The sequence below is a fragment of the Sparus aurata genome, chromosome 19, assembly GCF_900880675.1.
Source record: "Sparus aurata chromosome 19, fSpaAur1.1, whole genome shotgun sequence".
Classification (NCBI taxonomy): domain Eukaryota; kingdom Metazoa; phylum Chordata; class Actinopteri; order Spariformes; family Sparidae; genus Sparus; species Sparus aurata.
Genome location: NC_044205.1, coordinates 16374548 through 16390471, shown reverse-complemented (window position 1 = coordinate 16390471; position 15924 = coordinate 16374548). Strand labels below are relative to the sequence as shown.

The window sequence follows — 15924 nt, the reverse complement described above, 5'->3', positions numbered from 1 at the left end:
CTATAAATCCTGTAATGAAACTATTTTGTGTTTGTCTACAGTTAAAAAAAGTACACAGGTATAGATTTTTTTTCCAAATGAGATGATGACTAAGGAGGCTGTCTTTTCATGACTGCATCTGGTTTCATATCTGACATACACCTGAATAGATGCCTGTTAAGTAAACAGGTTGCCGTCAGCTTACGTCAGCAAGTGGGGATCTGATTCACTGTAGCATAATCTAAACTAGCTTCAGCATGCTCTATGCTCACAAGGACAATGGTATCATGCTGATGTTTAGCTGGTATAATATTAACCATGTTTACCATCTTAGTTTAGCGTGTGCGCATTATAATATTTGCTAACTGGCACTTATGCCTTGTTCCAGTCAACTTCGAACATTGGGATTTCCCAGCTTTACTTTTTGTGGTCGGAGGTTGGACATTTTTGAGTTGTCTGAAACACAACATAAGCACATGGGATGGGAATGTCCTTACACTTTGCTAGTCTAGAACATAGAACCACTAAAGTCATGGTCTGGGGCGAGGTTAACAGGACCAAGGACCAACTAAAACGGCTTATGAGCTCAATTTTAAAAAACCGAGCCACGGTAGCTTGTTTTGACTTCTCCACTGGAGAATAACAAAAATTGTATCTGTGGACACCAAATCGAAGCAACAGTGGTCCGAGGACCAGTCGTGTTTGGATGCCAATGTAAGCATTCAAAAGCCAGGAACAACCCATGCAAAGAGTCAATGTAGTTCACCATAGTTGTTCCTAACAATGCTGGGAAATTGGAGGCATACACAGTGACTGAGTGATCTGACTCTATGGTGGCTCTCTTGCTAGTGGAATGCAAACCGGTTCATAAAAGGTACCAGCTCCAAACCAGCACTTGGCTTTGGCCAAAAGGGAGTAAAAGAGAGCTGCCTCTTAACCCGCGGCATCATGTGCGGTGAAATGCAAACCTAATCAATAAAGACAAACAGCAGCCACGAGCTGATCCAAAGGGGAATTGATAAAAATACAGAGTGCAGTACTATATAAAGTCTTACATACAGTAATTTAAACTACCTTTGTAGAGGAGTTTGTATTGATGATTACGTTTCTTCAAAGTTCCAGTACTTTTTCACAAGCTTGTTATCTCATTTTGTCTACAGCTGGTACTTGAAAGAGACATACAGCTACGTGAGATATTCTTGCTTCAGGATAAGATGTTTCAGAAATAAAATATAAAAATTACATCTTACCATCATATATCCTGCCACACCATTTTGCGTCTCTGTGTGCAGGATTATGGGTATGTGTGTGTGCATCCGCGCTCTAGTGTTCTTGTGTGTTAATCCTGAGTGAAAGGCTAGGTTTTTTTCTGCACAGGAAGGCAGTGGGGGGACTCCCCGGAGGGCCTCAGTGTGCCGGCCCTGTAAGCCCGTGTGAATGAGCCTGAATTCGCAGGCTCCCCACGAGGACGCACGGCCGATTAAGCTGACAGTCAGAAGCCCATTGACCAGTCACAGAGATTAAACGCCGGGCCATCTCGGCAGCTAAAACCACCTGCGGGATGGAGGGAGCAATGGAGAGCCGGAGAGGAGGAGGAGAAGGAAATGGAAAGAGACACGGGGAGACGTGCCGATACTCACTGTTACTTGTCGCTTCGGTAAATGACGCCTTTTGTCCGTTCCAGCCTTTGTTGTCCATCTGTAGTGATGCGGAGAGAAGGAGAGAAGGAGAGAAGGGGGAGGTAAGAGAGATGTAGATTCTTGAAGAGACAGCTTCTTCACGCATGTCAGACGAGTTCCTTCCTACTGTTTGGGCCACAAAGAGACGAACGCTCACAGGAGGGGATGCTTAAGGAGCCTAGTGTCTGTCTAGGCCAGCTACTTAATTAGGGGGGTTGTCAGTGTTTGGTAAGTAAAAAAGGCTCCTATTCAATGTGGTACTTCTGCTGTGGTATGCGTGTCTGCTTGCACAAACACACACAACCACAAACACACGTGTGTGAAACTGAAAAACAAATCATTTCTGATGTGTGTGACATGGCTGTAAACAAATCCGGCCTGCATTTGTTTTAACCCCCACCCAAGTCTCTTCACACTTTTTTCCACAGATCACCCACAATCCCACGGTGGGAATGTAGCACAACAGAGCTCCGAACAGAAAGGGAAACAGGAAAGGAAGAGAGAGATCTAAAGAGAGACAACCTTAGCTGAACAAACACCGTCTAATCATTCCAGAGAGCTCGGGGTCGTCTGAGGATCTAGTGAGAGGTCTAATAGAGATGTTTTCCAATGCAGAGCCGTCTATCAGCCACTAACTCCCTTTTGTCTAAATATTTCGGTGTTGAGTGTTACCAGAAAAGGTCTCACCTCTTGCCAGGAATCAGCTTAAACAGTAAGGCTGCTTATTTCCAGTGCAGCAGACTCTCATTTATGTGACACCTTAGACATCATAACATGGTAGTTTAAAATGGCTTACATACAGAGCATGCAGTGACGCAAAAATTAATTTGATAACTTGTCGACACATGCAACTGGAGTGTTTCCACGCTTTCAAGGACATTTGCTACCATTAGGGATGTACAAAATATATCAGGCCGATAAATTAATGGGAGTCATGTTATCCTAATTATCTAATATTATAAAACTTCATATCATCCGTTATTTATCAAATGGGTGAAATTATATCTGCAGAAGGAGGTGGGTGAGCATTATCAGGAAAAGAAGACAAAGAAGAACATGAAGAAGATGAAGAAGGAGAAGAAGGAGAAAAAGAAGAAGAAAGAAGAGGAAAAGAAGATGGAGAAGGAGAAAAAGAAGAAAACGAAGAAGAATAAGAAGACGAAAAAGGAAAAGAAGGATCGAAGAAGAATGGTTCATCCTTCGTCACCACATCTTTGCCTTTCTTTCCCTCAGGTGTGTTGGGTGGTGGGTTGTCTCTGTAGAAAACGTCCACAGTTATTCTGATAAGAGCAATGTGTCATCCTTTAGCTATATGGCACTGCTGTCTGAATAAGATATATGCAGCAGCACATATCTAACTAATGAGCTGTCTTGGGAGCGATGAATTCTCTACAGAAAGCCTGGTTATGTAACATCATCTCTATCTGAATCTGCTCCCCTGAGCTCAAAAGCCAATGAGGTGAATAAAGATGATGGAGATCAATGGTTGCTTGCAAAACACATTCGGTTCAGAGGAGAAGAACAGGTTGCGTAACAGGTCAGCAGCACTGGAACTCGTGATAAATCTGAGAATCTGTATATTTTGAATCCTGCTCGATGCCGTCCAGATCAGATAGCATGTAGACAGAAAAGGAGCGCTGCAGAGAATTTCTTTATGTAATCCTTCAGTTTACAGCTGGACAGGTAGCCTGCTGCCCTGCTGCCAGCGTGGCTGGAATACTGATTGCAAGACATCCTATATACACCTCAGTGTGTGTGTGTTTCTGCATTTGTAGGAACACTCATGCATAACCTCCTGCAATGGCCTACTTACTTTATGGTCCCTCTATAGTATGTGTTATGCATCAACTGTGACTTACATTTAACACTGTGAGTCACATGAATTCACGTTAAAAAACCCAGAGGCGTAATAATTAATGTTAGAGCCATTGAATCCTGCTCACTCATTAATACCACTACGTCAATACACCAGATATTTCCTCATCAGGATTTATTTTTCCCTGAGAAATTAATGAAAATGTCAAAAAACGCAATGTTAAAAGAAGTTAGGAAGTTAATGGGGTCTTTTCTGGGCCGAGAACCATCCTCCATCCCAGTATTGTTGAAATCTGTTCAGTAGTTTTTGTGTGACCTGACTCCTTAATAGCCTGATGTTTATCTGGCAGGTTAACCTCAACTGTTGCCTTAGCCGAAACAATATCTATTCAAACCATTTTTTTGTTATGTGCCAGTACGCTGATTTCCGCTGGCTGGCACCTTGAATCACTGTGCTCATACCTCATCGATAATGAAAGAAATTGAAAGAAGCAATCCTGTGATCACAAGTTTCTTTCCCTCAGAAGAGCAGTTACAGCACACTAAACATACAAACTACCCACACCTTAAGCACTAAAAATAAATGGCTTTGAAATATATAAGTTGGTGTAAGCAGGAGAAGAAAGTAGAGTTTGTACCTCGGTGGGGTTCTGAGGGACTGTGGAGGCCTTGTAACCCAGCTGCAGGAGCATCGCCTCGGCTGCGTTCCGCTTGGCCACCTTCTTGTTGGGTCCTGTTCCCGTGGCAACCTCGTTATTCACCTTCACCTGCATGTGCACGGATGCAAACGCATGCACAGAAAGCCATGAGATTGAAGACATCCGGACTTATATTACTTTCAGACTAACAATGAATATTATGGCTGAACAGAAAACAAACATAATATAACAGTGAATCACTGAATGAAAACACTTCTCTCACTGCTTCCCGCTTCCTGTCACACTTTCGTTCCCTTTTCAGCCGAGAACACTTTGAGCCGAGTCAGCCGTGCGATTTTACATCGCAACAAAAGGCCTCCGAGTGAAGTGTTTGTTTTTCAGCGATCCCAAAACATTAAATCTGTCTACACAGAATGTAAGCAGATATTTCCAAGAGAATATCAGACGTCGTTATGTTATGCAAACAGACAATTACACTCTACAAATAACATTCTCGGAGCCAAAGCCTGTGAACAGCGAGGCCTTGGTGCACTCGCTAAAAGCGGTCTGACATGCTCACTAAGTGCTCGTCTGAATGCTTCAAATGGGCGCACAACAACATACAATAAGACGCAAAGCCTTAATAAATCACCAAATTCCTAAAAATAAACACAATCAGTCATTTGTAAAAAATTTGTAAAAACTTGTGGGAGCCTTTTCCCTGTAACTGGTGATGGGTTCAGAAAGAAAAAGAGGAGAAAACAGAGACTCATTTCAGCCCGGCTACTTACTGAGGGAAACAATGTGGAAATTTTAGAAGAGCGAGTGGACTTCACAAAAGGATATAACACACACACACACACACACACACACACCTACACACACACACACACACACACACACACACACAGGACCTTATGTGTGTATCAAAGAGGCATGGAGAATAGGTTTGAGGCCGAGTTACTGACCGATGTTAAGAGAAGCTCTGTACTTCTTACAAAAGAAGAGGATTACGGAAAGAGAAACAAAGAGCGAGAGTTTGACTGAGAGGGATGGACACAGAAAGAAGAGTAGGAATAGAAAGACAAAGAGAAGCGCAGTTAAAACTTTGCGCATAAATTAAGATGGCCTAAGCAGCTGTGCTATGCATGTAACAGACTGCTGAGCGTGGCTGGACTTACACATGAACTAAAATAAACAACAACCAAGACAAAAACAAACAAATTAACTAATTTTAAATCTTCATTGTGCCACTATAAATGTTGTGCAACAGTCCTTCCGAGTTAGATAATGCATATTTTTGCATTTCTGCAGACAAAGACTATAAACGGTTTAAGAATAACATGAATAAACATCCCTTGAGGAAGTTGCCATGTCGAGACTGCCAATCTCTGCAAGTTTTGCACAGCTGTATTTACATTTATGTTGGCCAATCAAAGCAGCTTCTCTGCAATCATCATAAATACATTTACTTATGAACTCACCATATATTTTTTTTTCATTTACTTAAGCATTTCCATTTTCTGCCAATTTTTTAACTGTACTTTTTCGCTTAATTTGTTTGATAACTTAATACACAAGTTCCTTTTCAGACAGCATTCTGCATCAGAGCCAAAGAAGAACATTATTAAATAATTTATTTTATTTCATTGGGGGAAAAAAATGCTTTCTATATTCAGATACATGCTGAATATCAAATCTGATAACTGTTCAGATGACGTGTTAATATCAACAGTGATAGAATGTACATAAGTACAAATTTGAGATATTTGGAATTTTCCCTTGAATCTTTCAAATTCCTGCTACTTGCTGTAGCAATTCCACATAAAATTTGCTCTTTATACTTAAATACAAACATTTAGTTGCTTTAATTACTAGCTACCTTTCAGACTGCAAACTTCAAGCCAAGAAGGTGCATTTTTTAGATAAATTATTTTTCACAATTCGATAAAAAGATGCTGATGCCAATAATAATCAGAAACATGTTGAACATTGAATCCTGTAATAGCCCAGGCGAATTATCACTCGACTCACAACAAACAGTAGAACTAGTAGTGTGCGGATCAATACAGATATATCAATATACACCCGATCCCTTTATTCTAGAATTGATTTTCATATCAAAAGCTCGATATCTAAGCTCAGAAATTTGTGGTAAATGTGTATTATACCACCAACAGGGTTACTTCCACTTGTCATGCATGAACCAGGCTCTTAATGTGTAAGGTGCCTCTGACAGAGAATGAATGATGATGACTGATGGCAACTGCTGTCATGTACAGAGTTTTGCTGTCCTCAAAACAGCATGTGATGTGTAAGTGAGGTCTGTGACGTACTGTGGCAACATCACAAACCTTGTTAAGCATCTGAGATTGAATAACAATACAGAATGTGGTGATAGGCGAAACAGAAGTAATCAAGTTATCCAGACACAGAGAGACAGTGGATGTAGCCACTGGTGACTTTTATTGATGTCACTGACTCATGTCTGCCTAGGTTTCAGTATTTGTGCTGATGTTCGAACGACAGGAGTTCCCTGGGATGTTAAAACTGTTGAATGCCGTTTTATTAGGCTTTTTGGTAACATATCGGTATCATATCGGTATCTGTTTTACTTGGTATTGGATCGGAAAAGAAATCAGTGATTTTTTGTCCTCTAATTTTGCATAAACTGTATTATTATCATGCATGTGAGTGCACTAAAAAAAGACTAGCGCGGCAGCTTTTGACTGTAAAGCTGTAAACTGTAAAATCATTGTGATAAAAATAGTTGGGCAATGCCAGATTCAGGATGCCAAGATCCAACCAAAGACGAGAGAGATTTCTCTGAGAGAAATGCGCTAGTACCAGATCTGAACTGTAACGAATGGATCGATAAAATGTGATAACATGTTTTCATGTTGTGGTTCTTTTATGCATGACCTCCAATAGCTCAAGCAGCTCTGAAACTGCAACTGCGGTATCTGATGAGGATCTTTCTCCATACAAAGTCCCTGCTGTTCCGTTTACTGGATTAGTGATAAACAGCAAATCCTCTATAACTTAGTTAAGGGTTAAAGGTCGCAAGAGCTGACATTTTATTCTGTTAATGAATACGAGCTCCTTACTACACAGACCACATTCTAATATCTTTCTGTACCAGAAGACAGTTAGTGGGCTCTCTTTACTCGAAAACAGCTTGAAATGGCAATTTAGTAGTGTAAAACAGTTGGCTGGTCAATCAAGGAAAACATGGCTGTGAAGACTGATGTTAATCTATTCTGAGCTTAATATGCACGCTATAAAAATGATGACTATCTAACAGAACTTTTCAAGAGGGAACTGGGAGGATGAGAGAAGAGCCGGGGGGGGCGGTGAAGTGAGAGGCATGTCCAAGTGTCTAATAGAGTACAGAAGAGAATTTTCAATTGAATTATAAATCATTTACTCCATAAAGAGTGGTCCAGAGCTAAATTTTAAATCTTTGAGCTTTGATAAGTAGTGGAGAGTGGGAAGTGGACATTTGCTTGGACACTAATCATTAATATTCAGTGATGTAGAAAGTTCCTTACAGTCATAAAAGTAAGGATAATGTTAATTATTCCACTGGTAAAAGGGAATGTCACCTATATGCATAGTTACTGAGTAAAAGACTTAAAGTTTCTGATATTTGATGTACTTCAGTCTCAAAAGTAATGGGAGAGATCACAAGGAACATGTTAGCTAAACGAGAATAGATACATCGTAAAACAGAAAGAACAGTAACTGTCTCCGGCCCCCTGCTACAACATGAGGTTTGTTAGTTGTATGCATGACTGAACTGGGACAACACACATGACTGAAATCGGAAACTAGATAAGAGTCCCGGGAGAAAACCAAGAAACTCGTGTTCTAGTGTAAAGAGGTTATATAACGCTGCTGCTGAATGCCTTTCGCCAGACAGACGGAGGTTTCTTCTTGTTCTGCCATTGGCTTGCCTTTAGTCTTCTTGATCAAAAATATAGTCAGCAGTATACCTGCTCTTTAGCTTCCACTTGTCAAGAATACTCACTCATCCTTTGATTTGTCCGTTGCGGCATATTTACACAGGAGTTACATCTATTTTGCTCTCATCACTACAGTGATCGTGTGTTGAGCTTTAAGAGTTGCCAAACAGCTGGTGACCTACACCCAGTTCTGCACCTAAACGCATCCTTCGTGGGGACAGACGGCTTTGCTGCTGCTCACGCTGTGTAGACACGATGTGAGAGGGAACTTCAGCATGTGACTGTTAAGCTCCTCTTCTTCCTCTGAATACATAATCCCCATCCTTTCACCCTTCTCCATCTCAATCCCACCTCATTTAGATTAGACTACGTTAGCTAAAACTTATAACAAATCTCTTGAAGGAAAGTTTGTTCCGTGTAGCAGCGTACAAGTAGTAAGAAAACAGACAATGATGAGAAAATGAGGAGAACTTCAAACGAGACAATTGTTTACCTGCATGATGAACTCCCGGCGTCGGGGCATCCCCCTTTCAGAGAGCAGCAGGTACTCGGGCTCCTTCTCCTTCTTGGCCTGCTGGATCTGGGCCAGACGGCTGATCGGGTTCATGCCCTGGCCATAGTCTGGTCCCGTCTTGGACAAAACGATGAGACACAAAATGGTTGATTAAAATTATAGCATTCTCTTATCATGTTATAACAATCATCTGCACCTGTTGACTAAGCTATACTGACAATAATATACAACAGTACTGCATATGAGTGAATGGAAATTGGTCATCTGCAATGGTTAGATGAAAAAGATACGGAGGACACAGGAAATTAATTGGAACAGTATCTCGCAATATCGTATTTCACACAGTTTTTGAATGAGAGTGGCACTGGGGCTGTCAACTGTTACAAATGTTTCAGTCAGAAAATGGTGACAATGAATAATTCTGCCAAGCTGAGTGTATTATGACTCAGATGACTCCGAGGTGTCTTGAGTGCGTCTTAAGCACTCCGCATTTGAACACATTATGTCTCTACGCCTGGAGCCCATCTGCAATACCTTGAGGATGGTCTTGGTGCGTTTCTTGTAGTGCGTCTTGGGTTTCTCCACAGCGGGGATGAAGGGCAGCTTCTTCAGGTCCTGTAGGATGGACAGAGCGGCACGCTTCTTAGAGAGCTTCTTGCTGTTGCCCTCGCCCTCAGCGGAGAACTCTCCGACGGTGACACGGGTCAGGAAGCTTTTCATGTGTGGGGGGCCGCTCTCCTTTAACACCTGGGGGAAAGATACAGGATGGACAGGTTGGAAATGAGGGACTTGTGTAAATGTAACTTCCAGTTACATCTGTCTTGCACCAGGGCTGTTGCACAGACAGACACGTCAGTACAAAAGACCGAAATCTGAGTGATTTTGCATGATATGTGTGAGGGAGTGTGTGCAGCGTACTCTGCAAACAGCTAAACCAGGTGGTCCGAAACATCTGTTCTCGATGGTCACAGCGCTACCCACCCATATGTGTGTGTTATTCATATACAAAGGGCGCACACACACACACACACACGCAGACTGAAGTCCAAGCACACACATGAAGAGGAACATGTTCCTAGATGACAGTCTCCAGTGTTGAGGGCTCAGTTTCCTTCCTCTAGCCTCTGGTCACCTGGGAGACCTAAAACAAACACCGGCTGGCGTTAGGTCATGCTTCTGCAATCACATCTACTTCCTGTGAAGTCCGAGAACAGTGTGTGAGTGTGTGTTGTGTGTGTGTGTGTGTGAGAGTGTGTGTGTGTGAGTGTGTGTGTGTGAGTGCGTGTGTGTGTGAGTGCGCGTGTGTGTGTGTGTGTAGCAGGTGGGGTTCTCCCCAACCTTATTTAGGAAAACACGCTGGAGGAAGAATTAGGTTTCACACACTTACTGAGTCCAACAGTACATGTTCGGCTGATGCGGACGCCTTTTTCGACTAATGGCTCGCCGACTTTCTCCATCGCTCGCTCTCCCTCTAGCCACTGTCTGTAAATGTACTTTCTCAAACCCCCCCAACCCACCCTCTCCTCTTTTTCTCTCTCTCTCTCTCTCTCTTTTGCTCCTGCTCTCCTTTATTTGAGCTCAATTTGTGGTGCAGACAGCACAAATTGTAGCAATCAGATGCAATCAAGAAACAGTTCATTTGAACCCAGCGACCGATAAAACAGATTAAACTGATAAGCGGAACCTTGAGCATTCCTCAAATGCTTCACACATCAACACAGACTAATACCAGACCTTGAGGAGAACAAAGGATAATGTGGGCAAACCCCTCCACCACCACTACATAACTATACCCCGACAAACTTGTGTCTTGTTTAATAAACATCCTAAAATGACAATGACTATCAAAGTCTTGTGGATAAAAACCAAATAAAACAGACATAAACACTATACAATGATGCCAATAACTCCTACAACAATCAATGCTGAAACATATAATGCACATAGAGCGGTTTAAATCATTCAATTGCTGTGAAATTGCAGTCAAAAGGCAAAATAATAAGGATATATTTACACTTCTTCATAGTCAAATAACTGCAGGACACTCATCTTAACATGGCTGACACTAGCCTCATGTTTGCTGTCGATGTACCTGTTATCCTGTCAGCATTCCTGCACAATGACTTTAAGTATATGTATGGATGAGTGCTGTAAGGAAGCCTTGGAGCACTACACGTAGCTCTCCAAGCTCCAACAGTCAAACTCACTCCCACCCAGGGGATCTGCTCTGGTCTCGCTCATCACTAGAAAAAGGAAATGTAACATGTCAGCTTCTTGTGCATTACAACATTCAGTGGGACTAGATGCATCCCATTCTTGACCCTTTTACTTTGTGTCAACGGTGCTGATGATGACACTTCGGAATCAGCCACTGGTCAGCTAAGCTTATGTCACTTAGAAAAGGCAATCTATTAGCAGTATGAAGGGATAATTGTCGTGTCTAATGTGCAGGATGGGAAGCCTCTTCAGGTGTCCTCAGTTATGCAGCTGTACTCACTCACTCATTCTGTGTCCATCACAGGCTCTTATAAACATGTGTTACAATTCCACTTATGTGGTTGAGCAAGATGGTAAGCTGCCCAAGAAATAAACATATTTGCATTCTGGTGGGTGACCACAACATTCCTGGTTTGATTCATACTACAAACCTCTGTTTGTCTGTCAGGCAACCAGCGGATAGTTACTGGTCCCAGTCCAGCATAAACCAACTTCCAATTGTTGTCCAAATGCTGAAAAATATCGGCATAAATAGTTGTTGTTGTTTGCGACAAAATTAAATGAACATGATTCCAGTCCTTGAGCTAAACTAAGCAATCCAGCTTAGTGAACAAAAGGTGGCTTTAATCTTGTCCTCTTAATCGGGGAAAGAAAGTGAAAAAGCCAATTATCAATGTCAAAGTGCTCCATATGAAATATGTATAGCCTATATAGTGCTGTGGATGACAATTCTAGTCAAAACCTTTTGGATTAAGATGTAACACACACACACACACACACACACACGTTTTACTTGGGTGAGTCACCCAGGTACAGCTAAACATTTAATAGGCTAATTTCTTTTTTTTTTTTATCCGTCTGAGAGTATGACAACATCCACGACCAATTAACTAGTAGATAATGTGCTGTCCCTATTCCCCTACCATCAACTGTCAATCAAACATGCTCTGCAGAGTGTTACACTCTGGTGTTACATCCATCCTGGGAACACTGATTCTGATTGGTTTTAACCTGTCACATAATTAACAATGAGCTTCCGCCACATGCGGCTCACCTGCCGTTATGAAGACGAAACCCAAAACCCAACTTTATAACACTTTCTGCTGATGAAGAAAGCAGATAATGATGCTGTTTTACACCTCAAGTAATTAACGAAAATGTTTCATTGCTAAAGACAGAGAAACATTCCTGTGTCTGGATCTGCATCAAAGGTTAAGGGCTCTATTCTGAGCTCATGAGACTCATCCTCCAAGTTTTGTGGAAAACCGTTCAGTAGTTTTTGTGCAATCCTGCGGACAAAACAACCAACCAACAAACTTGTTCCTGTGAAAACAAATCTGCTTGTGGCTGATTAAATGATTAACATAATTTAAAGTTACACAATTTCCTTTACAGACACAAATGGTCCAGTTGACTTGTTACCAAATCAATTCTCTTTGGTTTTGGGCTTTTAAACATGTCTGCTTTCCTTTCTGCTCACGCTAAACACTTGTAAGGCTATGGTAGAATGAGTGATGGACTGGATGGGATGAAGTCTTGCAATGAGATGAGATTCCCTCGTGCTATCTAAAGTGAAAACATGCAGTAACTGAAAGGAAGCAGAAAAATAAACATGGCCTGTATAGATATATGGTGCAGTCAACAAAGTGTGTGATACCAAGTGTGTGTCTGCGCACTCATGTCACACACTCTTGGCGCAGGATGGCGGCAGACGAGCTGCAGTCAGTCTCCTGGCAGACGACACGGGATCTGCGCCACACCGATGGGATTTCAGCACTTCCATTCATTTACACGCACACCCACACACACATACATGCAAACAAACACACAAACACACCCGTCTACCACCTGATTATAAGGATCGGGTTGTACACAGGAAACACTCGGTAATTCAATGTTGATTTCCCACCCCCCCAATCCCCTTCTCCTCTTGTCTCCTCATCTCATCTTTTCTCTAACATGGGAGGCCTTCTCTTCGGCTTCTCATCGTGACATCAATACCCTGAGCAGTCGGGAGGATCCGTGCATCCAAGACCTCAGGTACTCTGGAAGAGGAGGCTATGGGAGCACGGTAGGACAATGGTGGGGACTGGTAGAGGGAAGAAAGGCTCTTTTGTGACGAGCGGTGGATGGACAAGCCCTGAAGGAAGCTGCTTCTTGTAAGATGGGTGGTTCTTGGCTCGGACCCTCTTCTCTTGTGTCCTCCTTGGAAAGGGAGCCTCTGATCCAACACACAAGCTGTGATTTATAGATTGGTTCCTCTTTGATGCTGACATCTGTTTGATATTGCCTGACGGGGGGATTAAATGAGCCAACTGGCTCTCAGGGTGGCGGCGACCCTCATCGTTGCAGAGGGATGGGAAAGCAGACACTAGTGAGCGGTGACTCACGGGTAATTTCATGCCCCAGTGAGAGCAGGGATGAGATGATGTGAAAACATGGCCGCTTGTGAAAGGCGCTCACATGAGACATGACCGTTATGGTTTTGTGTAGGGTGCATGTGTGCGTGAGTTTAAGAGATCGTCTGTTAGTGCGGGTGTGGGAGTGTGCCATTTCTTCTGGGCGCATCAAAGAAGACACGGTAAAGGGGATGTGACACGGCAGGCCAAACTCTGTTTAAGTATAATGTAATGGACCCAGTGGGCAAGAGAAGACCCACAGAGACACAAGTTATTTACACTTGGTATCCAGCCACAGTGTAGTGGCAGTGTGAGAGCAGATTGCATGCAACGCACTGATTGAGGATGAAAGTGAATCTGCTGGAGAGCCGTCAGGAGTATGGGGGAGAGAGAAAGGTATGTTATGCCATGAGAGGGAGAGGATAATTGCCTGAACACAGCCTGGCCTTCGGAAAGTTTAGTTTGATATGGCACCAGGGAGAATAAACGCAATCAAATCTGTCAGTCGCCTCTCTGAATTCTCTTTTTCTTACTTTAAATCCATTTACAGCACAGAAAAGGCCAAACACGAATAAAAACTTGTGCAATCGTCAAAGAATATCAACTGTAGATGGGCAGTGAAAGAAAGACAAAGTGGAGAGAGGTTACTGATTTACTGCCCATCAGACAGCAGTAATGAACGGCAGTCTCCAGAGTGACAGTGAGCAGAAGAGGAAAGAAGTAGAGGAATGTGGTTGTGGTCTGCTCTTAAAAACCGCCGCTGTCAGCTTCCAATTTTGAAGGACTGAAAATGAATGAATTGCTAACAGTGACACGTCACATGATGAATCACATCAATCCAGATTTAGCTGGCTGAAATTATTAATAGCAGTTCCAGGAAGGATCGCCATGTCATGCTCTGATGAGCACATTTTGAGAACAAAGAAGGGGAGGATTGGATGATCAATTTTTCCAATGTTGTGTAAACTTTCATTAGCAAGCAAAGTCAACAGACTGAGAGGAGTCTCCCTCCCTTCCTTCCATCCTCGCCTCTTATTTCCTCTCACCCGCTATCCGCCTGTCCCCCTAGCCTCAATACGCAACAGCCCTCTGTGTGATTTTTGGGAGTGATGGTAGGAGAGGTGGAAGGCAGGGATTCTGTGGAGGAAGGGAGGGGGCACGCAGAGTAAACTGAGCCTCCCTTGTTTTTGGCACCTTGCAGAGTGCAGTAGAAGAAGAGGCAGGCGATCAGGGAGTGAATATTGGATGAGTCAGCTGAGATTTGATGAAAGCCAAGGGGAACGGATCAAGCAGTTCATGTAAGGACACAGTAGACTTCATTGTGGATTTAGAAAAAGTTAGAGGAGAGAAATGGTCAAATTCCCTGTAAGGTCCAGAGGAAATCTTCCTAGATCAAGACAGTTGAGTCTCATCTTATCCAGTTGGGGATTGTAGCAGCACGGGGCAGCTCCCAGCTGAGTTTCTCAAGGTCGCCAACCTTCTGCCGCGGGAAGCTTTTCTCAGAGGCAGCTGTCAATACGAACATGTTCTTACCAAACAGAAACCACGATAGCAAAACAAACAGAAGTGCAAAGGTGGTTTTGGATTCATTTCCTCGTATGGTCAGTACATGCTGGGTGTTAAACTGACTAAGAATGTACTGACGTGAAAAGGAAAATCCCAAAGAATCCACAAAGCCCTGGGGTTTCAATATCAACATCACACACACTTCAGGAGTAGCTGCAGCTGTCCACTTCCACTGAATTGATGACCGCTTTTGCTCAGGTTTTTAAGAAGCTTATACACTAGGGCTTTTTACACAGCAGAAAACATTTTTCGACAATAAAAGATTAGATGCTGTTAGGATTTGCAAGACTTTGCTCAGCAGATGACAGTGATTGATTGGTTCGGAAATGTTGGAGTAAAACAGCTCAGTCACAGTCAGCTGCAGGTGTCTGTGACAAATAACACACGTGAGAGAGTAGAAGATGGAACTGAAGTCAGTTTGGTCTGACAATATCCAGCTGGAAATACTTTACATGTAATGCACTGAGATTGACGTAATTTAATGCTTGATATTGAGCAGCTGGACTGGTATTTTCATGTCAATGGCTCTGTATTGATTGCTTCAATGATTCTCATCAGGAGCTGTTAAAGGGATGACACGATTACTCTATGTCTGTCGCTCAACAGGACCAAGTGGTTAGAAACCATGATGGATCACAATGCTAAACAAAACAAATGTTAAAGGCAAAGTTTGAATTTTGACTTTTTCTTGGATTCAGTTGTACTGTAATACTGCAGACAATGGAGGGCAATTAAGACAGCACATTACGGTGAAATGGACATAAAATGTGTGATAGAATAAAGACATTAAAGGTGCACTGTGTATTTTGGGTAAGGAATCTTAACCAGGAGAGAAATAGCTTCATTGACTTATTTTTATGCCTAAACAAACTAAATAAACAAACTCTTTGTTTTCATGACAGAACAAACTTAATAAACAAACTGACCTTAAAAGGACACATTCATACTGTTTTACTTTGTGTACATGTGGCAGACCATGCCACCTTTCTAGCTTCAAATTGCTTGTTTATTCAGTTATGGAAAAAATAAATATTTTATATTTTATTAGCATAAAAGCCATATAAAACTTTGTCTTAGGTGTGAATATTAAACACAAGTGTGTATAGGCCCAATTTGTGTAACAGACCTTGTGATTTATTGGGGTCATCTATT

General features: G+C 42.3%; 1 protein-coding gene across 2 annotated transcripts in view; it reads right to left on the bottom strand.

The window, feature by feature from the left end:
• stau2 (staufen double-stranded RNA binding protein 2) overlaps positions 1 to 15924 on the bottom strand; it is a 90060-nt gene that overhangs the window by 45754 nt on the left and 28382 nt on the right. For both annotated transcript variants that reach the window (XM_030399026.1, XM_030399027.1), the window contains exons 8-11: positions 9125 to 9337; positions 8570 to 8707; positions 4112 to 4240; positions 1620 to 1677 (exon numbers count right to left, since the gene is read on the bottom strand). In XM_030399026.1, the coding sequence (XP_030254886.1) occupies positions 1620 to 1677; positions 4112 to 4240; positions 8570 to 8707; positions 9125 to 9337 (538 nt within the window). The remainder of the gene's footprint in view (positions 1 to 1619; positions 1678 to 4111; positions 4241 to 8569; positions 8708 to 9124; positions 9338 to 15924) is intronic.